At 44.0% G+C, this 27,937-nt stretch overlaps 1 protein-coding gene across 2 annotated transcripts in view; it reads left to right on the plus strand.

The window, feature by feature from the left end:
* LOC146805513 (lysozyme g-like) overlaps window positions 1-27,937 on the plus strand; it is a 337,114-nt gene that overhangs the window by 11,743 nt on the left and 297,434 nt on the right. Inside the window, exons 2-3 of one of the 2 annotated variants that reach the window (XM_085622787.1) lie at window positions 4,576-4,706; window positions 5,368-5,441. In XM_085622787.1, coding sequence (XP_085478913.1) covers window positions 5,399-5,441 — 43 coding nt within the window. In that variant the 5' untranslated portion in view covers window positions 4,576-4,706; window positions 5,368-5,398. The remainder of the gene's footprint in view (window positions 1-4,575; window positions 4,707-5,367; window positions 5,442-27,937) is intronic. The other variant, XM_085622788.1, reaches the window with a different exon arrangement.

Here is a 27,937-nt window from a genome sequence, read left to right on the forward strand (position 1 = left end):
CAATGGTATCTCGTGAGCCAACTCCAGAAGGAAGGCTCGATAACGTTGAGGAACTACCAAGGCTCGTGACGATCCGTGTAGGGGTGCCTTGGGTTCACTGTAGAGGAGGCCATCCTCCCAGTAAACACTGTAGTTCCCTTCAACGTTCCCTGCTGCCTGGGCTTTGGCCTGACGCCTCAGCCCCTCAAGGGTAGGGCACTCCCTCTGGCCCTGGCAGAATTCCTCCCTGGACGGGCCTCCCTCCACGTGCCACTCGGCCGGGATGGGTAGGTCCTCCAGGTTGGTAACGTCCCCCTCCGCAGACTCCTGGTCCACCACCTCCGGTGGCCTATCCGTCCTACGGGGTGGAGACGCCGAGGCAGGCTCCTCCTGTCCTCGGTTCTTCCCTTGACTGGCAGCTGGCTGGGCCTTTGTTCCAGGCTCCAGCCGAAATGAACTCCCTCTTCGGGTAGTCGCGGACCTTGTGCTAACACAGGCCCAGTCAGGTGTACCCAGCATCTCGGTGTGAGTCCGGTATTCCACCTCCTTCCAAGCGTTGTGCTCCATATCATTCCCCAGCAGACAATCGACTGGCACGGCAGGGCTTACGGCAACTCGAAGTGAACCTGCAACCCCCCCCCATTCAAAGGGAACCTCGGCCACGGGATAGTGACCTGTTCTGCCGTCAGCCATCGCGGCTGGGTGGAGTACATCGGGAATTACCTGCTCTGGAGACACCAGTTGGCTACGCACCATAGTCATACTGGCTCCTGTGTCTCTCAGAGCCTCCCCTCTTTGGCCGTTGATGGTGACCCACTGCCCATACTTTGCGGTATTTGCGGGCACCTGGATCTTAGGAACCATCTCCCGTTCTCCCAGGGACACTAAAGTGACACCTGCCCACTCCCTTCCCTTAGTTAAGGGCATCTCCTCCCCGAGCACTGCACTAGCTACTCCGGGGGTCTTTCCTCCAGTGGGAGGGGGTGGTCGTTTCTGACACTTCGGATCTCCTTTATAGTGTCCAACGCCACCGCACTCGTAGCAATGGACAACCCTTGGCTGCTGACTCTGGCCAGGATTAGGGTTTCTGGGTGGGTTAGCCTTAGAGGTGAATCCTGTTCCCTTCCCTTGGAAGTTATTTTGGGGGCCTTTGGAGAACTCCTTTTTCTTTTCCCCTCCCTCTTTCTTCTGGGGGGCGCCCTGTCCGGCCTTTTGAGTATCCCCTCCAGTCCCCCTTGTGGACACCCGGGTACTAGCCCAAATGTCCGCCTCCTCAGCAAGCTTCCGGGGACTGGTCAGCTTGCTATCCACCAGGTGTTGCCGCAGTTCAGGGAAACATTTCTCGAGCAGGTGTTCCTTCAGTACTAGGTCAAACAACTCCTCGTAGTTCCTCACTTCACTGCCCTGAATCCAACCTTCCATTGCCTTCTTCGCATAGTCCAGGAAGTCCACCCAATTCTGCGTGCCCAGCTTGTGACTACCCCTGAACTTCTGTCTGTACTTTTCAGGTGTTAGTCCAAACTTTCTGATGAGCGCCAGTTTCATGGTGGGGTAGTGGGTTTGCTCATCCTCTTCGAGGGCCAATAAAGCATCCCTACCTGCTGGAGGCATGTACTTGTACAATCCCCCTCCCCAGTACTTCTCTGGAACCCCATGGGCCCTCAATGAGACCTCATAGGCCGCTAGCCACTTGGCGATATCGTCGCCCACTCCATAGCTAGCTACTATGTCCTTTGGCAGGTATGGTTTGGGTTCCCTGGTGACCTCTTGGATTTGGCTGCCACCATTAGGAACAGGTTGTGCCCCGATTCTCAAGATCTGAAGATCTATTTCTTTCAGTCGCAATTCATGGGCCATCCTCTGCTCCTCCTTCTCCTTCTCCAGCCTTGCTAAGTCCCATGTGAGCTGTCTTTTCTCCCTCCGGTCCGTTAGCTCCACTTCAGACAAGCCACCGCTAGAGGCACTGCTGCCCTTCCTAGAAATGGTTCTGGGCCCTGCTGACAGGTTCCCCACCTCAGGTTGGTACATCTCAGCCCCCTCGGGGTCAGGCTCTCCATCCCTGTCTTCCTCCTCAGCCTTGCTTTCCCTGCGTGCCTCCCCCCAAGCCCTTAAGCTGGTTTGGAGTGCACCCTTCTTTGCTCCTGGGGGACAGTACACCCCCTCCCGCTGGCAAAACTCCCTGAGTTGGGCCACAGTGTACGTTACTAGATTTTCTAGTACAAACTCCATCTTGCCCACTCAGGTTAGAGGACAGGTTTTGTGCAGTAACAATGCAGGGGGGTACCTTTAATAATACCTCCTCCCACCACCAGAGTAAATTTGGAAAAAACAAAAACCCACAATTAGGAAGGCCGCTTTGAGAAAACTCCCGGTGTAGGCCTATGGACTACCCACAGTTATTGTTGAGTATACGTAGGCACAGCTCTATCCCACCACTGAACACCAATTTATGTTGGAAACAGCCCACTCCCACTCCGCAGGGTGGTGGTGGACTCCCCGAACACACTGTGGTAGCTTGGCTCGAGTGGTCAGGAAACAGGCACCGTGCTAAGCATACAATATACCCATACAATAACCATGCGTGCATCCGTTCCAAAAACGACTCTACACCGTAAAAATTATGAAAATATTCTTCTTTATCTTTTTCTCTTAGTTGCTGATTGGAAAAATAAATAAGACAATCACAATATACAAATTTAAATAGTGCAGGTCAAATAAATACTGTCTGGAGATTCAATAAATAGGGATGATCATAAATACAAGGGACATAAATATAAGTGCAGGTAATACAGGCAATTAAATATTCTGAGGCAATAAATACTGAACCAATAAATATTGTACACCAACAAGTCCTGTGGACCAATAAATATAGTGAAGCAATAAATAGGTTAAACACAATAAATACAGTGCCCCCAATAAATAATTAAAAGTATACAGCAGCACTCATGTAATCAGATCACTTTTCAATTCCTAAGGGCTGATTTGGCCCAGGCACAGCTTGTAGGGTTGTGGAAGGCTTGGGGGGTTCTATTCCCTGGCTGGGACAAGGCTGAGGCCTAAACTGAGGTAGATCAAGGGGGGAATTCCAGTGCCCTGGCTTTCTCTCTCCACACAACCTCTCTAGGTTAGTCCCAATTCACCCCTGGCACAGTCAGGTTGGTTCCAGCACCTCCCTAGCCCCTTAGAGCAGTCTCTCAGGTCTCCACAGGGCCTTAGGCGCCCTCTACTCCACTTACTGCCCTTTTTCTGATGTTCCGACGCCGCTGGAGTCGTGTCGATGCCGTGAGGTGGTTCCGGTTCGGTCTCGGCGGCCTCGGCACAATGTCAGTTTTAGACGACGCCGGTAGGCGGTTCCGGTCCGATGTCGGCGGCCTCGGTTCGATCTCGACCTCCGATTCGACGGCGTCGGGCAGTCTCTACTCGATGTCGACTTCGGGCGGCTCCGGTCCGATGGCGCTCTCGGCTTCGATGACGTCGGCCGGCCTGGCCTCGATGTCGACTTCCGGCGACTCCGGGGTGCGATCCTCACCCCCGACCTCCGGTGCTCCTCCTCTCAGGTTCCGGGCGACTCCGGAGTGCGATCCTCACTCCCGACCTCCGGTACACTTCACCTCGGTCTCCGACGACTCCGGAGGGCGGACTTCACTCCTCCGATGATGCCGCTCACTCGACCTCGGTTAACTTCCTCCTCGACCTTTGGTATTCCTCACGACCTCCGTCGGCGCCCTCTCACGACCTCAGGCGGCTCCGGGTACGACGTCTGCTTCTTCAGTCAGCGCCGCTTCTCCACCTCGGGCTCCAGGTCTTAGGCTACTCGACGCCGGACTCCAGGGAAACCAGTTTCCAGGTCAGGATCTTGCTGCTTTCTGCTTCTAAGGCCTGTTCCTGCTGTCCAGGTCCTTAGGATGAGTTTTTCTGGCTTCTTCCCACACAGGGCTACAGGCTGGGGTCCATCAGTAGGGACAAGTATCAAGGGTGGGTTTATGGACCCCACTCCAGGCACAAGTTTCCACCCCTGCTGCTTCACTCCTTCCTCCTTCACTCTTGTGCTGCTCTCTCTTCACCAGTCAGGTGCCAACTGCCAGCTCCAACTGCCAACACTCTGTCTTAACCTCCCAACATTCTAAACCGCCTCCAACTGTCACAGAGTTCTGGAATGTTCTGGAAAGTGCTGGTAGGTTCCAGTGGATGCTGGTGATGTCACAGGTGGCCACCATTTTGTGCTCCAGGCCCTCAGACAGAAGTTTCAGGGGTAGGTAAAATGGCTCCCTGAATCTGCAGCAACACTAAAAAGTCTGGTGGTTCCCAAAAAGGAAAAATTCAAACAGGGTTTGAGGCAAAAGTGGGACAAAATAAATAATGATGAGGAGGGACCACCCAAAGGGCTGACAGGTCTAACAAGTGCTCACTGTAATCAGTTCACTAACGGAAGGCTGTATTTTGGCTCATTGGGTTGGGTTAATCAATCAAGTGACCTTATCTGATTGAGGTTCCAAATGGTTTGACAGTTCAGGAAGCCACAGGCACAGAGGAATTTTTTAACTTCCGTTTGGAATAACCTACATTTGATGGTTTTACTTCCCTGTTGCTCATTAGGCACTTGCACAATCAGGTCTCTTCATAAACAAGGATGAGTGGTGCCAGCCAGCAGGCTTTATAAAGTTCTCCTTTCAAGCAGCCAAGTCAGGGTGAAGGAAAGAGCCCAAAGAATACAATCCTACATACAGGTAAGCATGTGCCGGTAGACTGAGTGGGTAACTGATTTAGCAAAAATCAGTTTTTACTGATCATGGGGAGTGAAGATGAACAATTTTATAGAAACAATCAATTAGTCATTGGGGTGTAAGGTGCTGGATTCGATTCCGTGAGGCAGATTTATCGTTTTATTCACTCCTACTTGACCAATTGTAGCGGGAATAGGATGTTTAAACATGATTCAAATGTTTAGATTTCAGTTTCATTTTTGTTGCACACTATTTATTTGATGAGTGTATTTACATAGCGCAGAACTAACCGCAGGAGAAGCAAAGCCTTTACATAGAGTTTAATGCATGTACTTTGGAATTAGTGTGACAGTTACCATTACATAACTTTTCAATTATCTCAGGTTTCCGACTTATATGAGTATGAGTAGCTCATTTAGGCAAGGTTTTGTCCTTGCACTCTGTTGCTTACGGAAAAATCTTGGACTAGACGAGTTACAATTTCAACGACTTAGGAAACTTAAGAGCTCCCATCATGCCATCAAACACATTTGTATATGCACAAGTATTCTGGTACATCTTTTATTTTTGGTCTTATTATGTCATGTCATTAGTGTGTGTATTTTCCGTTAACTCTGTTATACAATCCATGACATTCATTAATTTTGTGTCGTTTTCGCTTCAGGTTTTTAGGCGGCTGAAAAACAACTGGCGCAATGTCGGTTGTATTCATGTGCCTCTGCTTAGCTGGCTCCATTGGTAAGTGCTACTTTTGAGCAAACTTATGAAATTCAGTTTTTTATTCTGCATGATAATGCACTGTGTGCTCCATTTATTCTGAGATTCCAGCAAAAGTATCGACCCAGAAAAAAAGTTTGAACAGAGAAAGAGAAAAAATACTCACTCTCTCTGAATTGTTCCAAATTGTGCACAAAAGAAAAAATAATATTGTATTACTATTTATAGAGCACTTTCCTATCCAGTAAAATTCCAATGCACTTTATGGATTCTCAAGCAAATAGCTACTCAGTATGTGTCATTTATATAGAGCTTTAAAGTGTTCATGAGATGATGACTTCCCTAAACATTTCATTACACTGGTGCACAGAATAATAGAACACTGCAATGTTGAGAGCTTCATTGAAGACAATGAAGTAGCTCCGGGCTTATAATGGCTGCTATAAGCCTTCTGCTCCAACAATCTAATGTTTGTCTTTCTGTTTCTCCCTTTTATAATTAAGTACATTGCACCCGTAGGGCCTTATTACAACTTTTGGTTGTATGGAGGCGGGCGGCACGCCACTGCCGTACCCCAGCGCCGCCAAGAGTTGTGGCCAGCCGGATTACAAGTTTTCTGTAGTCTGGCGGGCGGCATGATTCTTTCCTCTGCGGTCCTTCTTTCAAAGGCGGCGGTGCCTTCGAAAAAGGCACCTTAATGGGAACACCTCACAAGGTTCCTTCACGGCATAGACGGTAACGTCCATGCTGTGCAGTAAGTGGTGTGCATGCCCACAGGGGTGCACATGTTTTGTCCCCATGTGCAGAGGCAGAAGGGTGCCCTGTAGGGCTCCCTTTGCTTTCTCTCTACCAGGGTTTTCATTGCGGTGGAACCGCCGTGAAAACCCTGGCAGAGAGAAAATTCTTAATATGCTCGATGGGACCAAGTCGGTCTCGCCTCGCATATTGCGGCCTCTGACTGCCGTGCTACCGCCAGGGAATGGCAGTTTATTGGTGGCGGTCCCAGGGCGGTCCGACCACTTTGTCGTAATGGGGCAGTCGGACTGCCAGTGTGGCGGTGGCTAGACCGACACCTCCATGCCACCACGAGTCTGGTGGTCTTCAGACTGCCAGACACAGAATTAGGCCCTTAGTGGCTGGAATGTTCTAATACCATTATGGCCCTTCTGCTTCAGGCTATACCGGTTGTGAAATGCCCTCTCCCTTGTTTTATGCTCTCCCCTGTGACTCAGGCATACAACTCAGATTCAGAGCCTTAACAATCAGTATCACCCTCGTCAGTGGTCTATATGGCTATTGTATATTTGGCTAGTGATACTTTCACTAGTCATGTTATCGGCTCAATCTGGCCTGGGAGGCAAATAGTTGTTTTATTAATAAAGTTCAAACCCAGATAAACAGAAATTAAAACAAAACAAATCAACTCTAAGCAATCCTGTGGGTCCCTCGATTTTTTAAATAGTATGTAATAAACAGCAGATTATGAGAAACAAAGTCTGATTTAGAGTAACTTAAATAGACACTTCTAAACTGATGTGACTTCTAATGCACTAACTGGTTTATTTTCAAAACTCTATCTCTCGTTCTCGCTCTCTCTCTCTCTCTCTGTCTCTCAGAAAATGTACATCACATGTACAAGTGCACAAGGTTTAGCACTGGGTATCCCTCTTAGACAGAGGCCCTCACCGCTCTTACTTCTCCTCACATAGGTAAATGCAAGGCCACTGGAATTATGCGGTAGGGGAGGACCAAAATATGCAGTAGGATTGAGTAAAATATGCGGCAAGAAAAGGCAAATTATGCTACATTATGCGGCACATTTTGAGATGGTATTAATTCAGCATTTTGTCATTATTAATCTTGTTGAGACTGCCTGGGCATTAGTTGCAACTCATTAGTACCAGTTTAACACCCAAACACAGTGATAAGCTATGGAAAAGTGACCTGTCAACCTTTGCAAAGAGCCTTCCACTGCACAGCATCACACGCTGCTGCATTTTTAGTAACTTTTGCAGGGCTTGAGCTAGAAACACATTTGTTGTTTGTAAAAAAATCTGCAGATTATGCAGCAGATGATGGATTATGTGGTAAATGCGGCAAATTTATAATTATGTGAAAATTGCTGCGACCACACAAATTACATAATTCTAGTCGCCCTGGCTATATGCAATTAGTTAGCTGTCGTCCATCGGATTTATCTCCCTCCGCCACAGAAGTAGAGACGTGCTGAAGAAATTGGCCAACATCAGTACTCTGCTAATTTGATAAAAAAAACATTTTTAAAGAAAATGTTGGAATTTCAGAAATGTGAATGTGCTTCCCGAACTTGTGTTGATAGAGCCAGAGCTATGTGACAACACTTGATAGATTGGAGCTCCACACTATGAGATGTTTCTTTAATGTGAAAAGTTCACAATAGGTTTAATAGCTGATACATTTCTGCAGTTGCCAAATTCCCTAAAAACTATGCAGAAGTACGCATTGTTTATATTTAATAGTTTTATTTAGAAGTGTATATAATTTAATGTGACAAGTGGATACACATATAAATATTTTGTGTTTACATGTAACCTGAATGACAGCAGACTGTCTCAGTATATAATTATCACCCAACTCTTTTTAATCTAATTTATTGAAGAATAGATTACAAGACAAAAGCAAAAGGGATGTAATTAACCGGTTTTTTCAGCCTAAACTCCTCATATAAACAAACTTGAGAGAAACCTACACCCTCTCGCATCACAAAGGGTGCTAAAGAAAACGGGGAAAAAAGGGGAAATAGTGCGGGGTAAGATATAAAAAACATCAACACAGAATGGACAAAACCAGGGCATTAAATGAGAAAAATAAGTGCAGGTACTCATTAGAATGAGCTAGAGGTGTGGCGAGTGGACGGGTCTTAGGGCAAGACATGATGATACTTAATGGCTTCTATACCAGTTGCAGCACATACTAAAACACATGAAAAATGCATTTATATATACAAAGAGGTTAACTCATGTTACAGAAAATAAAAGGCAAAAGCGATTATATGTTACCATTTCCGTGTTTTGTAATATTTGCAGCGTCTTAACACCGTACAGTTACTGCTGTTTGGCACACAATGATATATTCTTGAGCGTGCAAACTGCACACACACAGAAAGAATCAAGCAGATATGCACACAAAGCATTCTGCACATTTCCTTTAAAATACCCCCTGAGAGCGTCCTGATTCTTTCCCACTTTCTCTTGTTTTTCATTTTCACAAAAAACATGGACATACAAGCAGGCAAACACACAGACATAAGCAGACACTCTCACAAAAGACGAAGGTGGGATTAAAGCCATTTCCAACTCCTCACCTCAGATGGCTTTCTTAATTGCAGCTATCAGCGGGCTGCCTCAATTCCTGTGTTTTCACAAATGCACACTTAGTACTAATGTGATTGACAGCGCATTGCCTGCATGGACCCTGCTCTGTCAAATACAGCACGATGGTGAACATCGGGACATTATGCAAATGAGCCGACACTGAAGAGTTCAACATTGACTCAGCTCAGGACTACTGCAGCATCTTGGCTGTCAGAGACAGGTTGCATTCTGACAGTCTAGTGCTGCTCACCATCAGCCAGTGAGCCTACCTTTCATGCAAATGGCATAGCTAGGGGAGACGGTCTGGGGGCATTTCCCCCAGCTCTTCCATGTGTTTTCCGTGGGGCAGCAATCGTGGGAATATCGCCTGCACCCCCCGCTCTTCCATGTGGTATGGGCGGCAAAATGGCCAGGTACGCCACTGCTTTCATGAGTACCGGAACTCTCCTCCGCAGTAGAGAAGTGCTGGTGCTCAGAGGGATAAAATATAAGAAGTGCCAGTACTCAGTACCTGTGAGTACTGGCCCATTTAAAGCACTGGATAAAACAGGAGACATGGACCTCTCTAGAGCCTCGGTATTAGGCTGGTCACAAAATCAAACAGCTTACTAACGCAAACAGAACCACAAGCACCTTGGTCCTCTGTCACTCTAGACCCCAACCAAGATTTGTAGCATCCGGGAGGTGAGAAGCTGACTGGAGTCGCATAGAAGTAGGTTCTGCCCCCATAAACCACAGAGGCTTGTTTTGGACCCACTGTGAAACCACAAATTTGTTTGCCAACATCTCTTTCTTCATAGCTTGCAGCTCTTTGTTCCTCATTTGTTTCCCATGGCCCCATGGCTCTGTAGTCTCTCACAAGACCTACATTTCAAGTCTCTTTTCCTGGCAGCTGCTCATGTCACCCCTAGTCTCACGGTGGGGGTTTCGTTAATCAAGGCATCTCTCAAAAAGCAAATTAAAATCACCTTGAGATCATTCAGTTAATATAATCGGGAACGTCTAGTGGCATTATTTGCACAGCGCTGGCAGTGTGTCACTGCATTTCACTGCCTACTCCATTGGATCACTAGTTTCAAGTTTTTTTAAAACATTTCTCCTAATTTCAAATGTCATCTTCTTTAGTTTCCAACTTTAGCATTTTCTGTCGAAAGCTTTTGTCCTTCCACTCTGTCCACCCTCCCCTCTATCTCCTTCACACTAACACTCACCAAAGTACCACTATAACCAATTCTATTGGGTGTGGTTCTCATGTCCTGTGACACGTCATAACATGGAGACACACCATGGGTTAAGGAGGCTACTGCTTGTATAATGGTGTTTTGGAGTTGGTTTCAATAAAATTAAAAAGTTTGCCTCGAGCATCCATTCTGGAAACTGCTCTGTCTTCAGTGTATCTGCCACACCATCTGAAGCACTGAACGCATAAAGATCCTTACCATTTACTCTGTGATCTCTAACTATGGAAAGCTGTGCCCCGTCAAGGGAGAAGAGGCTGGAGCCTCCCTGACCTTGCAAGCTGGCACCTGGCAAAGTGCAGATGCCCTACCTGAGATCTGAGTTGGTACTCTCATCTCTGAGTCAAAAGGAGGGGAAGGAATAGCAGTCTCTCATTAATATTCCCTGAAAATAAAAAAAAAATCTTGTGCGGCTTGTTCTATGGGCCATAGGCAGGCCGTGGCTAGTGGTGAGTATCGGTGACTGGCACTGTCACTTACAACTGCTGACACAAGGCCTCAGGTACCACTGCAGTCCAATTGGATAGCCAAGCTCCTCTTTTGTACGGTTGATTTTCAAGCAGTAGAGAGTGATTAAAGTATTGCTTGATTGAAGCAGTAGAGAATGATCAATTAAGGCTCACTCCATGAATTGGTAGAGGGTTTGGAGCTCAGAAACTGATTGGTGCACAAAATTTCACCTAATTAATTCAGCATTAAGAAAGAGCCATATCATTGCAAATGAATAAGTCTCTACACTTAGGAACGAGGTGGTAAAAATATTAACACACAAAAAAAGAAGGTCTTACCACCTTCTGGGATTGTTGTGTTTCGATTTAGGTGTCCATATATAGATTTTCCTAAATCATGTCCTTATATAGGCACACTTAGTATTGCCCTTATTTAGGCATAGAATCCCAGTCCTTATTTAGGCCTTAGCCATGCTATCCAAATACAGGCATGGTCACCTACATCCGTCCATCCCAACGCCACAACGAGTTATTAGAAACCAGACCCTTAAGCCTTTGGGACTTTCCCTAGCTAGGATTATTGATTTCTCCAAGAACTCATCTATTATGCATGAACTACTATTCCTTAGGGTTCATTCATGATGTCTTCCTCTGCCTGATTTTACGTCAATGCTAACATTCCTAAGCACTTTCCAGGTATGAATATACCTTCTTACCATGGCAAACCATGGCTCGGATGCACAGCTCGATACGGCTCGCCACGGCAGGTTCGGAAGGAATTTGAGTTCCCGCCTGACGCACTGACCAGACGCTGTCATCCCTGCTTGCAGTGAATCCAGCTTCCAGTGTTCTGACTCTCTTCGCAGGGTGTTAGAGTTTGAGACCCGGAAAGAGAGTCCCACCTCTCTCATTCTAAGGTATGGAGCTGATTAGAACCTAGAGGGACTCTTGGCATATGCAAAACTATAGCATACCATACTATAGAATACGGCACCTACTTCTTACCTTGTACTACACATAGGTTAGGTACACTGGGGTAGAACTATTTAGAAGCATCAAACAAGTATTCACTTTTTAGCCTATGTTATTTTTATATGTGTATATGAATATGTCATAGTTAGAAGACAATGCTATTGCAGTATTATTTCTTCTTACTGCTTACGCTGTACGTGTTATATCTCGCATACTGTCTTGCGATTGTAACAGCTCATCTCTCTTACACGAGAAACAAGACTGTTCGATAAATCCTTTTTATTGAAACGCCCGACTATCTATTTCTGTGTAACTCTGAAGAAACTAAGCATGCACGAATGACTGAGTGAAACTGCTATCTGTTGTTTCCACTATTCTGAGACATGTTCCAATTCTAAGGGAAACAAAGTTGTCATGTTTATGTCGTTGACAGAAACTACTCCCTTCTTGTTTATTCAAGGAGTTTCTAGTGGCCTCTGAGTTAGCTGGCACACAAAGTAATTAAGTTTAAAGTACTCGATAGAGGCATACTGACCTCAGTCCTATGCCACAACTATAGTGTATATTATTCCAATGTGCAGAGCCTATAAGGGAAATAGGAACTACACTACATGGTGCCCAACGTGTTTGGTAAGGCACTAATTTAACACTAGATACTGAAGTTACTCAGTCGTGCTTTTCTCAGAGACCCATACTCATAATACTCCATAAGACGTCTGGAGTGGGTAGGGTTCATATCCACCATAGCTGAGTAAGACAAAATCCTATGTATTAGCTGTTTGGTTTGTTCAACGTTGAAGGATACAGTGTTCCAAAATATTGTGCACCTTATCTTTGATTCCTTGAAACTTGTTCTACATTTTTCAAAAACAATGTCCCAAAACGGGGATAATAATACCGTGACCGGTGAGGCTACGACTGACCAAGTAGTAACAGCTTTTAATCTTACAGGTTTAAATTAAACCGATGAGGGTGTTATAAACATCCATCCAAATTCAAGGAGAGCCATCACTCTAAAACGTATAAAACATGGCCTAACACCAAGAGGTGGTAGAGCAGATTCTGTGATAAAGGCACATGAACCTTTTCAGACAGAGGTATTCTATTCATGGATAGTATTCCCAGAATCAAATCCAGTAACAAAAGATGAACCACCTGAGGAATATATTCCCTTCGAGGATGTTGAAATTCCACTCACATAACAGGAGCATAATCTCTGGTTTAAAGGCGCCCTAAAACATTACAATCACATTACTAGGCTAGGTCCACTAGGTAGACCAGAATCAACATGGCCGATTTTAGCCGACAGTTAGTCTAATAAGTCATGCGGATTTTCATAGCCCAACCACCATTAACCATTCCAAATCAAACCCCTCAACACAGGAATACACTAAAAATTACTACACAGACTTTACACGCAGTCATGGGTAAAATGCCCACAAAACGTGAACAAATTCCACTCTGATTAGCTCAAAAAATTACACAAATCGAAGCAGTATTTCCTAATACTAGCCCTTATGAGTAACACAGAATGTTAAAAATCTATTTACCAATGGGAATCACACCACATCTGGAAGACTGCACCACTTGGGGCACAGTCTTTGCTGCCATCTATACGAAAACACATGGTATTCCGTCTATTGCGGTAATACCTGATGTCCTGAAGCAAATTCAAAATGATACGGGGCAGAGCCTGCTCTGAATTTAGGCATGAAATTACTAAAAAACATCGACCAGGTCTCAACAATAATATTATCTAATATTAAAGGGGAGGTAGCATCAGTGGCGATCCGCCAAAACTTAAGGGAATTTGATGTAACAGAACATCAACAAGAACTACCCAGAATAATAGAAAAATCCTATGAAGAATTAGGCAGAGATAGTTTGGGTGGAAAACCAGTTAAATCACAACTTTCTGAAGGTCCTGAGAAGGACTCTATTAAACACAATCCTACATCTTCTAAAATGAAGTGGGAAAATAACAAACAACATTCAAAAGAGAAAGGAGGTATAACCTCAGGAATAGGGATAATTTGAGAAAACCTGACAGATATCAGGATACTGATACACGCTCCTCTCGTACCTTTCAGATATCGGCACAGACATCTGAAAGAAGAGGGCAGTCAGATCACAAAGAAAAACGCGTGAAGTCCAAAGACGATCAACACGTTCAGAAAAACAAAACAAAACCTCAATTCACCAAGAAGAAGGTAGCAGGTCTGAAGATCAGACATGCCGAGAATTCTGAGAACACAACTCAAGAACGGAGAATGGGCTCAGACAATGCTGGACAGTGCAGCAGAAGTAACAATAGCCTGCCAGAACCTGAAGGAACTTCTGGAGATAGCTGACTTGAATGAATACATTACAGTTGAGACTGTAGACACCAGGGTTAGTACTCCACAAAGGTTATATGAAATAACACTCCGGATGGAGGGAGACATACCAAGAAAAGTGAGAGCACTCTTTTGGGAGAAACTTTCAAGGGGTTATGATATACTTCTAGCAGAACAGGACTGGCTACCAGAATTTGTCAGGCAGTGCCCACATGCCGAAGACATCATTATGCCAGCCTTCTCCAACCATGTTCCAATACACCTAAAATACATATATGCCAGAAAGTGGGCAGTTGCCCAGGCCCCAGCATTGTACAAAAATCATGTAGGATGGGATGAGGACTCACCTCACCACAAGATACAGTTAAAAAATCAACCTACTGCACAAAGGCAGTACCCAATTAAGCAAGAAGCTAAAAAACAGGTCAAGGAGATCTTAGATCAACTTGAAAACCAAGAGTTGATTGAAACATACACCTCATCAATGAACAATCCTTTGTTTCCTGTATCGTCTAGTTTTGGATTACCGACACCTGAACACTTGTTCTAAGACATTTGCAGTGCAAAATGCACACAGTACAGCATTAATGAATAACATTGTGCGTAAAAAATATAAAACCACATTAGAGATTTCAAATGGTTTCTTTTGTCAAAACATAGCACCCGAAAGTAGGTACTTAACAGCTTTCTCAATAATGGGCATACCACATCACTTTTGTCGACTCCCTCAAGGGTTCAAAAACAGCCCGGGGTTATTCTCAGCAAGAGTAACAGAGTTATTACAAATTTATGATTACGAGGCATTGTCATATGTCGATGAAATCTATCTGATCTGGATAGGCACTTGAACAGGGTGAATACCATTATACTGGGCTTTGCCTCTGAGGGCTATAAATACAACTTTATAAAATCCAGAATTGCCCATCTCAATGTCCTTCTCCTAGGATATGAGCTTTCAAGTGAAGGCAAAAGACTGGCAGCTAGCTTTTTAGAAAAGAGTGCGCTGCTCCAACCTCCAAAAACGCTGAAAAACTTACAGTCGATTCTAGGTTTCTTGAATTTTGGAAGAGCTTACATTCTAAATTACACAGAAAGGGTGAAACCTCTCTACGAATTAATCAAATTTGATTATAAAATCAAAAATTGGACACAGGAACACACAGATATCCTGCGTTCACTTCAAGCTGACATGTTAGCAACAAATCACTTACAAACACGTGTAAATACACGCAATTTAGTGATCCGAATAATTTCGGGTCAATGCGGATTCACCTACTCAACTTTTAATGAAGGTGAAAAAATACCAATTGCATACAAATCACATTTGTATACACAAGCGGAAATGCGCTTCACTTCAACAGAAAAAAGTCTGACAGCAGTTTTAACCATAGTAGCAAAAGAAAGAGCTCTAGCTCAGGGGAAACACATTATTGTCGTGACTCCGGTACCAGCCTTAGAGGGAGTTACAAAAGCGAGCATTCCCAAAACAAAAGTTTTACCTCCAAGATGGATACAATGGGTCAATTCTCTTGCTGCAACGGATGTTGAATATGTTTTTGATCCTTATTTAAAAACACAAGCATTCCTGCAATATGAACATGAATGTACTCTGCCTATTGAGATTCTCCCTCTTGATCAGTAAGAATTTATAATTTTTACTGACGGATCAACTCAACCAGCTACGAAAAGTAAGCCAGCTTACAGTGCAGCGTGAGCAATTGTTAAAGGTTACATGTGCGATGGTAAATTCCGACCAATGGTCACTAAAACACAATCTCTAGGAGATTGTACAGCTCAGCGAGCTGAACTACAAGCATTCAAATTGGCACTAGAAAAAATGGATCGCGAATTCCCCACACATATAGTGTGCAATTCTTTTTACTGTGTTCAATCTTACAATGAATATTTACAGGATTGGCTTCAAAATGGTTTCAAAGATGCAAAAGGTGGCACAATCAAGCATAAAACGCTTTGAGAACAAGGAGTTCAGTTGCGAAAAGGACTACAAAACACTCATGTGATACACACGCTGAGTCATCAACGTGATGGCATTCACTTTGCAGGGAATTCATTGGCTGACGAAGCCATGAAGGGGCTGTGCAAACGGCTTCCGTAGCTGCGATCACTCGTTCAAAAACAAGAATAGACACTGAGATATTGTTGGCTGTCAATGCATCAAGCAAAGGCAGTGGTGCAGCGTTACCTAAAAAATTTCCACTCAAATACTCGTATATAATTGATGCGAACAATGTTCCGTTAGCTCGAATCCCTGGAGTGGGGGATAAGGTAATTCCAAACATGGAACGTAGATTAGGACCAATCCTAGCAGCACAAGAAGGGATAGCCTCTGCTCAGATAAACCATTGGCTTGTGTTTACCTGGATCACTGCGGTCCCTTGCAAAGGGATGATAACTATGAATATATCATGGTCGCAGTGGACTCGTGTTCAAGGTTCCTATGGATGTGGCCTCAGCGCTCAGCGGAAGCTCAAACTTTTATAAAAGATTTGTGATTCTTTATCGGCACATACGCAATTGGCACACTACATTCTGAGCAGGGCCCTGCGTTTTGCTCTCGGGCTTACAAAAAAGCCATGGTCAGTATGGGCGTTGCATTGACGTACTCCTCTCCATTCCATCCTGAGGGAAATTCCGTTGTGGAAAGGAAAAACCGGGACATGAAGCAGTCTATAACAGCTAGGGTATTAGGTTCGGGTGATGGGTGGGTCGAACACCTTTATGGGGTCCAACGCTCATTAAACAATTTGCCAAGAAGTTCTCTAGGGGGGAGTCACTCAATATGAGGTCCTATTTGGGACAAGAATGTGGGTTCCAAATGTAAAGGCACAGTGGTGGTAAATAAACCATTTGATATCAAAGATCGTTTGGCTGTTTTACAGGATTTAAATGAACTAAGCTCGAAACAAAGCAACGTGTTCCTGAAGCCACCCACCACTGGGGAAATTCCAGCCATCCCAGCAAGGCCTGTCTGGATCCCAAAGCTTGGGGATCTAGTCAGAAAGAAGATCGCGGACAAGAAGGATTTTGGGCCTTCTTACAGACAACCAGTACCTGTCCTAGCCATCCACGGAACAAGAACAGTACTTCTGCCGCCCCTTGCTGGAAAAAAAAAGAAAAGATTTGTGTCAATCAACCTCATCAAACCACACTATGTGGCCAATACTAAGCAGTAGGCCTTGTGGACTCCGACCAAGTAGCAGACGCACTCCTCTAGCTACCAACCAAGAGGTTCAAACTGAAAGATTCATCACCATCGAGACTTCAGCAGTAAGAAATGAAGGACTAAGCAACAATGCTATGGAACTCATTCCTCTTGAAACCCAAATAACAGTTCGTCCTGATACACCTGTCTACACCAACAGAACACGTGATCAACTGGTGCCAGCGACTTCAACAAATCCTGCTGCAATTTCAACCATTTACAGAACTGCCTCTGGCTATTTAATTAACTTTGATGCGTTTTATGAGGATCCAAGTGAAACGGAAACGATGCCAGCCAAAAGAACTTTCAAAGAACAAGCACAAGAATTTTTCATCTCCTGGAAAAGACTTATCTAGTTTCACCATGAATTAAACAATGGATTATTTCTGGACTACATTTCTTTCTACTTTGTCTAGCTTTATTAATGACTCTGAGCATGCTGATAAATGGAAGATATATTCACTTGGACACAGACAGTAAAAATGTGAACTTACTTTTGAAACCACACAAATCATCCCATCGTGAAGCAAGAGTTTTGTCAGCAGTGAAAATCACAGCCATTCCAATACAAGATAGTATTGTTTGGGACAAAACGAATTATGATATATTCGGCCCGTCGGAACTTTTGAAGATTCCACACTTATTTAAACTGTCATTAAGTGACTTTATTACCTCCAGTACCTATTCTGATGATTGGGACTTTGAGACTGTCAATAACATGTTGTCTGATCTAGAAAGGTCTGCTGCATTCTCTAACCATGAATACTTAGAGGGTAGAGGGTTCAACAGACTATGAACTGCTTTATTATTACAACCACTATGGTCATTATTAATTGCATAGATCTGCAACACCTAGAAATGTATTTATGTATAACCAATGGGAACATTGTCCTACACCACCAAGAGGTAGCTCAAAAACGTTTACAATGAAGTTTCCATATTTTCCAGGATACAATATGTGAACAAAACAGGAACGAAAAATATGTTATCTAATACAAAACAGATTTATTCTGCAACCTTTATTGCCCAACTGTCTAGACAGGGTTTTGACTTTTGGAAAGACACAATTGACACAAAATCTGTCTGGGGTACAAAAGATTGGCAAGTGTAGGGGATAGAAGCTTTGTTTAGAGTCTGCATCATCCCACAGCAAATAATGTTTTTGAATGACTGTCCAACAAACGTCTTGCCTTGGGTTAGCCAAGATCAAAGACATGAATACACCGACCATACCTACACCTGCAAGTAATAGCACTACACAGGGGGGGGGTCGACGTACATACTATTTTACAAAACAACAGATCAGATCCTGATTGGGAAAAATGGTTGCTCTGCCACACAGACACAAACATCTGTCAATAAAGATTCCTGAACAGAATACAGTGTTTTACAATCAATAGGCCAGACCCACGTTATGTTCAAAGACAGCATCCAGGGGTAGTAACAACTTACAGTGTAGGAAAATTATGCCTTGATTAGTTACAGAAATTTATACTAGAGGATGTGAAACAACACTTATCTTTACTTAAAGAGGACGCAGACCTTAGGGATTTCTTGCTAGGTCCAAGAAAACCGCATCAAAAACGTTTCATATATGCCGGCATTTATGCTACTTATAATAAAATATGGAAGGTTACCCAGGCAGATGCCGCAGAATGAATACGAGAAATTGATAGTATTAATTTAGAGCAGTCTGTCGCTGTGGTCGACAATGGGTTAACGACTTTGTCATCCAGGATATATTCACTGGGCAACATTGTATCCTCCGCACAAGATTTGGTCCTGCTGCCAGAAGGCCCGTCTCAATTACGTTCTATTCTGTTACTAGGCTGGACGCTACAAAACTTGCGTGCAGGATATGTGCCTTGGTGTTTCATCAACACGTCATCTCTGTTTTCAGAATACAATCTCACGGATAAACAGATCGAACCGGCACAAAGGAAGCAAAGTATACAGCGCTGAGCATTGAAAAACTGGAAAAATTGGCATTTACAGTAGCAGAAAAAATAGCTACAGAATGGATCATTCATGGCAAAATATCTCTGCCTGTTACAACTTTCTATTTTCAGTATTGCCTCAAACAAATGCAAGCAGGCAAATATGAAAGGTTGAGTAAAGAATACATCAAGACATCCTGGGATTTACCTTACACACACAGATGTTGGAGTGGGGGGCGTGAAGTGTTTCTTAGCAGTATACACATTGTGAAAATGCACTGAGAGGTTCACTTATATGTCGGGATATTAGTTTACACGGGGCCTGTAGCGGTTCTACTGCAAATTTATCCTGCCACCTGCAAGGTTCACCAGACGCTGTAATTAATCTAACGTTTGGCCAACTTTCAAATAGGAGTTACCTCATGTTGAATGATCAGAGCTGTTGTGGCATGTTGCCAGGCATCCCATATCTGGTAACGGTTGGCTCCAGGGTCACTTGTTGTATGCAAGTTTTGTTCCCCCAAATAGACACAGTCAGGGAGTCACATGTATGGCCTTTACTGAACATCTCTTCTATATGAATTGATACTTTAAGCAGAATGAAAGCCATTCTTTTACAACAAACCGTGCGTTTGACCTTGGCCAAAGAAACCTATGATCTACAAATTGCAAGGACTTCGGCTGAGATACAGGCTCTGTTAAGTACAAACTGCCCTACACATTTCACAGAAATGTTGAGACATATCTTAAACATGTCTGATACAAGCGGTATTGTGCATGTATTTAAGACCATTTGTTCAGGACAGTTAATACCTTTTCAATGTGTCCTCGGAATCATTCCAAACTTTGTGCACTCGGTGTTTGGTGGTCTGCCGCTAATTCTAGCACTCATTGCTGGAATCCTGTTTTTATTCCTACTACTATGCTATGGCAAGCCAATCCACCAGCGTCACTCCCAGCACATTGGAGAAAGCTCTCCTGAAAGGAAGTGTCGTGAACGCATAGTACAACTTTTGAGCTTACCTCATGTGAGAAGGTGGGTGTAAGGACAGGACTCGTACGTGAGAACATGGAGCCCCGATCGAAACGCGCTGGTTCGCTACGAGTCCGCGGTCCACAGTTTGACAGTACAAAGGTGGGAAAAAGGCAACAAAACACACCCACCTCTTCTATGTCCTTACAGAAGGATGCAAACGCAAGACCGGAAGTAGGAGGAGATAACCCCGGAAATGATCCTCAACGCCCAATGAAAGAGGAGCGGTACGAAGGAGGCTGGTCTTTTCCCGACATTGGAGTGGCGAATAGGACGAGACGGAACGAAGAGTATCAGAGGAGTGAAGACGGCAACCCCGAGGAAGAGAAACGGGAGGACGAGGATGTTGGCCGAGATAAAGAGGAACCAGAGGAGCAGTGGAGTGAGGAGTGGTGGTATCCGCCAGAGGAGGCTGGAGAGTGGCCGCAACTCAGGAGAATTGCGGCGGAGCCGCCTCCGGGGTGATACTGACAGACCAGACGAGCCGGATCCAGCCACCAACAACCCGCAACCTAGCTCATCATGAACGGACCAACCAGAGGAAGCAGAAAAACCCAGTGTCACAACCCCTACCATTTCTGACAATAAAAAGAGCACCTTTGGAAAATATATTCAGCATCCTCGTCTGTTTATCCGACCCGTGCTCCCACAACTCATCTACAAGAATTAAATACCGCATGGTTTCTGTCATTCAGACCAATCTGGCAAGATTGCATCTTACCTGTTCTACGCTTTCTGCTTTGCGGTGAAGAATGCGTGCTAGACATCTGCCTAAAACTCCCATTAGTCATGCCAACGGATATCGATACTTTGCTAGACCCGATAACGGCCCATGTTCTGTGTTGTCCCCAGAGGCTACCAATCCTGATGATGGCATTCGTTGAGATCTCACAGATGCAACATGCAACTGCTGAGATACGAGATGGAGAAACGGGCACACAGGTAACAGTTAGTCCAATATGTCATGCAGATTTTCACAGTCCAACCACGATTAACCATTCCAAATCAAACCCCTCAACACGGGAATACGGGAATACACTAAAATTTACTCCACAGACTTTACACGCAGTCATGGGTAAAATGCCCACAAAACGTGAACAAATTCCATTCTGGCTAGTTAAAAAAATTACACAAATCGAAGCAGTATTTCCCAATACTAGCCCTTATGAGTAACACAGAATCCTAACAATCTGTTTACCAATGGGGATCACACCACATCTGGAAGACTGCACCACTTGGGGCACAGTCTTTGCTGCCATCTACTCTAAAACACATGGGGTTCCGTCTATTGCTGTAATACCTGATGTCCTGAAACAAATTCAAAATGAATACGGGGCAGAGCCTGCTCTGAATTTAGGTATGTAATTACTCAAAAACTTCAAGCAGGTCTCAACAATAATATTATCTAATATTAAAGGGGAGGCAGCATCAGTGGCGATCCGCCAACGCTTAAGGAAATTTGATGTATGTCCTGAGAAGGACTCTATTAAACACTATCCTACATCTTCTAAAAAGAAGTGGGAAAATAACAAACAACATTCAAAAGAGAAACATTGACTCAGCAGAGTAGATGGGACACACGTAAGGGGATGTGGATGATAAGACTGTAAGACTACCGAACAGGGAATGAAAAGAAGGGAATGATAAGAAATACGGGAATGCTAATATTGAAGATGTAACACTGCAGCTCGTATGATACAAAGATGTACAATTGATGTCATAATGTACAAGATGATTAATAAAAAAGAATATACAAAACAAAAAACAAAAAAAGAGAAACATTCTCAATCCGAGGTAGGTCTCCTCAAAAGGAGCCCTCTGAAAGGAGGTATAACAGTGGCGGCTGGTGACTTTTGAAAGTAGTGGGGCATAAAAGTTGGGGTGAGTGTTGTGCCGTGAGTGAGCCTGACTGTCATAAGGGAAGTTTGGAGGGGTTCTGACCCCAGGAAAAATTTGAAAAAATTGTGCATTTTAAAGCTTATTTATGAAAGGAAGAAGATTCATAAAGCAATTGTGAAAGTGCAGACTTGAAATATTTAAACACAAAAAATGCTCCATATTTTACAGAATTAAAATTGTTCAGCAGTTACTGTAGTGTGCAAATTGTACAGTTGAACAAGCAAGGTTTTCAATCTTCTGAAAGAAAGCATCCCTCCCTGTAAAAAAAATCAATAATTAAGCCTGCCACACTGTGTGCAGACGTCCCACGGGTCCCAGAAAACGGACCGGCACAAGAAGTACCAACAACGCACCAGGCCAAGGCCAACAAGCCCACATAGTAACTCAGGAACAGGCCAGACCGGGACAGAACAGGAAACTACTAACTACTGACACAAAAGGATCGACCTGACAACACCGTGCCTTCAGTGGTGGAACTTGAACCCTTAATCTGATGGCTGCTTAGATTGGGTGCCAAGCACCGGACGCCCTTCATGCCAGCAGCACCCTCACGCAGACAAAGAGATTAGCTCGAAATCACCTCGGCCTTAAACGGCTTCAGGTGGCATGAGCATTTTCCTTGATTAGTTCACATTTGCATTCCTCATTTGTACGCCATCCTCTGAGCTCGCTGTTTTCTGTGGCCCTCTTTTTAATACTGCAGAAGAGCAGATAACTAACAGGTGATTGAATGGCTCATTGGCAACAAATACAAACCCTACATATAAATGCATGTATTTCTCGGCGGGTCGGGCCGGTTAGTTAGAAGACACCTCCGTTTAAAGTTTCCTGCTTTCAAAATGTTAAGTGCAGACAATGCCTTAATGAATCTCAGAGTTCAGGATATTTAAAAGATAGCCTTGTTAAATCAGACCTTGGGATGCAGTTTAGAAAAACATGCAGTCGCGGCCGGCATTAATGATTACGGGCGGGTGGGGTGGTGGAAATGGGGTTGTCGCAGGGGGTATAAGGGGAGGTGGGAGGGGCTTAATAAAATATAAATATGAAATAAAACTTACTGAGTTTCTGGTTAGGTCCGACCGTCTGACGACTCCCGACTCCCGCCGTCCGGTCCTGCGCCAATTCCTTCAACTCCTCGTCATCAGGAAAGGTAAGCAGCCTCCCTCACTCCGCCAATCACAACGATTGATGAGGCACAGGGCAGAGCGCCCCAGCCGCGCCATTTTCTCCTGCATAGATAAAAGGGGAGAGTGGGCGGTCGTGCTCGAGGGCAGGGGGGAGTGGCTTACCCACTGCTGTGGGTACTGACTGTTTGGTCGGCTCCAGGGGCCGACCAGACAGACAGTACCCACAACAGTGGGTAAGCCACTCCCCCCGCCCTCGAGCATGTCCGCCCACGATCCCGCCCCCAACCAGGCACTTCTGCTTTCTCGCAGAGCGAGAAGCAGAAACATAAAATGGTAGTTTTTATCATTTTATGTTTCTGCTTCACGCACTGCTAGAAAGCAGTGGGGCAACGCCCAAACGCCCCTATGGAGGAGCCGCCACTGAGGTATAACCTCAGGAATGGGGATAATTTGAGAAAACCTGACAGATATCAGGATACTGATACACACTCCTCTCGTACCTTTCAGATATCGGCACAGACATCCGAGAAAAGAGGGTGGTCAGATTACAAAGAAGAACACGTGAAGTCCAAAGACGATCAACATGTTCAGAAAAACAAACCAAAACCTCAATTCACTAAGAAGAAGGTAGCAGGTCTGAAGATCAGACATGCCGAGAATTCTGAGAACACAACTCAAGAACGGAGAATGGGCTCAGACAATGCTGGACAGTGCAGCAGAAGTAACAATAGCTCGCCAGAACCTGAAGGAACTTCTGGAGATAGTGGACTTAAATGAGTACATCACAGTTGAGACTGTAGACACCAGGGTTAGTACTCCACAAAGGTTATATAAAATAACACTCCGTATGGAGGGAGACATACCAAGAAAAGTGAGAGCACTCTTTTGCGAGAAACTTTCAAGGGGTTATGATATACTTCTAGCAGAACAGGACTGGCCACCAGAATTTGTCAGGGAGTGCCCACATGGCGAAGACATCATTTGCCAGCCTTCCCCAACCATGTTCCAATACACCTAAAATATATATATGCCAGAAAATGGGCAGTTGCCCAGGCCCCAGCATTATACAAAAATCATGTAGGATGGAATGAGGACTCACCTCACCACAAGATACAGTTAAAAAATCAACCTACTGCACAAAGGCAGTACCCAATTAAGCAAGAAGCTAAAAAACAGGTCAGGGAGATCTAGATCAACTTGAATAACAAGGGATGATTGAAATATTCACCTCATCAATGATCAATCCTTTGTTTCCTGTTTTCAAACCAGACAATACATATTGTCCAGTTTTGGATTACCGACACCTGAACACTTGTTCTAAGACATTTACAGTGCAAAATGCACACAGTAGAGCATTAATGAATAACATTGTATGAAAAAATATGAAACCACATTAGAGATTTCAAATGGTTTCTTTTGTCAAAACATAGCACCTGAAAGTTGGTACTTGACAGCTTTCTCAATAATGGGGACCCAGCGTCACTTTTGTTGACTCCCTCAAGGGTTCAAGAACAGCCCGGGGTTATTCTCAGCAAGAGTAACAGAGTTACTACAAATTTATGATGACGAGGCATTGTCATATGTCGATGACATCTATCTGACAGACGATGACCTGGATAGGCACTTGAACAGGGTGAATACCATTATACTGTTCATTGCCTCTGAGGGATATAAATTCATCTTTAAAAAAGCCAGAATTGCCCATCTCAATATCCTTTTCCTAGGATATGAGCTTTCAAGTGAAGGCAAAAGCCTGGCAGCTAACTTTTTAGAAAAGTGTGCGCTGCTCCAACCTCCAAAAATGCTGAAAAACTCATGCGATTCTAGGTTTCCTGAATTTTGGAAGAACTTACATTCTAAATTACACAGAAAGGGTTAAACCTCTCTACAAATTAATCAAACCTGATTTCAAAATCAAAAATTGGACACAGGCACACACAAATATCCTGCGTTCACTTCAAGCTGACATGTTAGCAACAAATCACTTACAAACACGTGTAAATACACGCAATTTAGTGATCCGAATAATTTCGGGTCAATGCGGATTCACCTACTCAACTTTTAATTAAGGTGAAAAAATACCAATTGCATACAAATCACATTTGTATACACAAGCGGAAATGGGCTTCACTTCAACAGAAAATATTCTGACAGCAGTTCAAACCGCAGTAGCAAAAGAAAGAGATCTAGCTCAGGGGAAATGCATTATTGTCGTGACTCCAGTACCAGCCTTAGAGGCAGTTACAAAAGCAAGCATTCCAAAAGCAAAAGCTTTACATCCAAGATTGATACAATGGGTTAATTCTCTTGCTGCAACGGATGTTGAATACGTTTTTGATCCTTATTTAAAAACACAAGCATTCCTGCAATATGAACATGAATGTACTCTGCCTATTGAGATTCTCCCTCTTGATCAGTACAAATTTATAATTTATACTGATGGATCAGCACAACCCGCTACGGAAAGTAAGCAAGTTTACACTGCAGTGTGCACACTCGTTAAAGGTTGCATGTGCGATGGTAAATTCTGACCAATGGTCACTAAAACACAGTCTCTAGGAGATTGTACAGCTCAGTGAGCTCAACTACAAGCATTCAAATTGGCACTTGAAAAAATGGATCGCGAATTCCCCACACATATAGTGTGCAAATCTTTTTACTGTGTTCAATCTTACAATGAATATTCACAGGATTGGCTTCAAAATGGTTTCAAAGATGCAAAAGGTGGCACAATCAAGCATAAAACGCTTTGGGAATAAGTAGTCCAGTTGCGAAACGGACTGCAAAACACTCACATGATACACACGCTGAGTCTTCAACGTGATGGCGTTCACGTTGCAGGGAATTCATTGGCCGACGAAGCCGCAAAGGGGGCTGTGCAAACGGCTTCCGTAGCTGCGATCACTCGTTCAAAAACAAGAATAGACACTGAGATATTGTTGGCTGTCAATGCATCAAGCAAAGGCAGTGGTGCAGCGATACCTAAATAACTTCCACTAAAATACTCGTATATAATTGATGCGAACAACTTTCTGTTAGCTCGAATCCCTGAAGTGGGGGATTGGGTAATTCCAAACATTGACCGTAGATTAGGACTAATCCTAGCAGCACATGAAGGGATAGCCTCTGCCCATGCAGGTGTTTCTGCCACAGGATCGTTATTAAACAGAGATATTGGTGGCCCGGCATTAGGAAATAGACCAAAAACTATTTTTTGGAATGTGAAATATGCCAACAGATGAACGTATCTACAGTGAAACGTCCTGCGCAGACACCCCTTTTAATTTCAGATAAACCATTAGCTTGTGTTTACCTGGATCAATGCGGTCCCTTGCAAAGGGATGATAACTATAAATATATCATGGTTGCAATGGATTTGTGTTCAAGGTTCCTATGGATGTGGCCTCAGCGCTCAGCTGATGCTCGAACTGTTATAAAAGATTTGTGAGTCTTTATCTGTACATACGCAATTGGCACACTACATTCTGACCAGGGCCTGCGTTTAGCTCTCGGTCTTACAAAGAAGCCATGGCGAGTTTGGGCATTGCATTGCGGTACTCCTCTTCATTCCATCCTGAGGGAAATTCCGTTGTGGAAAGGAAAAACCAGGAATAAAACAGTCTATAACCGCAGGGTATTAGGTTCGGGTGACGTGTGGGTCAAAAATCTTTATAGGGTCCAATGCTCATTAAGCAATTTGCCAAGAAGTTCTCTAGGGGGGAGTCGTTCCATATGAGGTCCCATTTGGGACAAGAATGTGGGTTCCAGATCTCAAATGTAAAGGCAGAGTGGTGGAAAATAAACTATTTGATATCAAAGATTGTTTGGCTGTTTTACAGGACATAAATGAACTAAGATCGAAACAAAGCAACGTGTTCCTGAAGCCAACCATCACTGGGGAAATTCCAGCCATCCCAGCAAGGCCTGTATGGATCCCAAAGCTTGGGGATCTAGTCAGAGAGAAGATCGCGGACAAGAAGGAATTTGGGCATTCTTACAGACAACCAGTACCTGTCCTAGCCATCCACGGAACAAGAAAAGTACTTCTGCTGCCCCTTGCTGGAAAAAAGAAGAAAAGATTTGTGTCAATCAACCTCATCAAACCACACTATGTGGCCAATACTAAGCAGTAGGACTTGTGGACTCCGACCAAGTAGAAGACACACTCCTCTAGCTACCATCCAAGAGGTTCAAACTGAAAGACTCATCACCATCGAGAATTCAGCAGTAAGAAAGGAAGGACTGAGCAACAATGCTATGGAACTCATTCTTCTTGAAACCCAAATAACAGTTCGTTCTGATACACCTGTCTGCACCAACATAACACGTGATCAACTGGTGCCAGCGATTTCAACGAATCCTGATGTAATTTCAACCATTGACAGAACTGCCTCTAGCTGTTTCATTAACTTTGATGCGTTTTATTAGGATCCAAGCGAACCGGAAACAATGCCAGCCAAAAGAACTTTGAAAGAGCGAGCACAAGACTTTTTTCATCTCCTGAAAAAGACTTATCTGGTTCCACCCGGGGTTGAACTATTGATTATTTCTGGAATACATTTCTTTCTGCTTTGGCTAGATTTAGTAATGACTCTGAGCATGCTGATAAATGGAAGATATATTCACTTGGACACAGAAAGTAAAACTGTGAACTTACTTTTGAAACCACACAAATCATCCCATCGTGAAGCAAGAGACTTGTCAATAGTGAACATCACAGCCGTTCCTATACAAGATGGTATAGTTTGGGACAAAACGGATTATGATATATTCGGCCCGTTGGAAGTTTTGAAGATTCAACACTTATTTAAGATTTCATTAAGCGACTTTATTACCTCCAGTACCTATTCTGATGATTGGGACTTTGAGACTGTTAATAACATGATGTCTGATCTAGAAAGGTCTGCTGCATTCTCTAACCATGAATACTTAGAGGGTTCAACAGACTAT

Source organism: Triturus cristatus, chromosome 8 (genome assembly GCF_964204655.1).
Source record: "Triturus cristatus chromosome 8, aTriCri1.1, whole genome shotgun sequence".
NCBI lineage: Eukaryota > Metazoa > Chordata > Amphibia > Caudata > Salamandridae > Triturus > Triturus cristatus.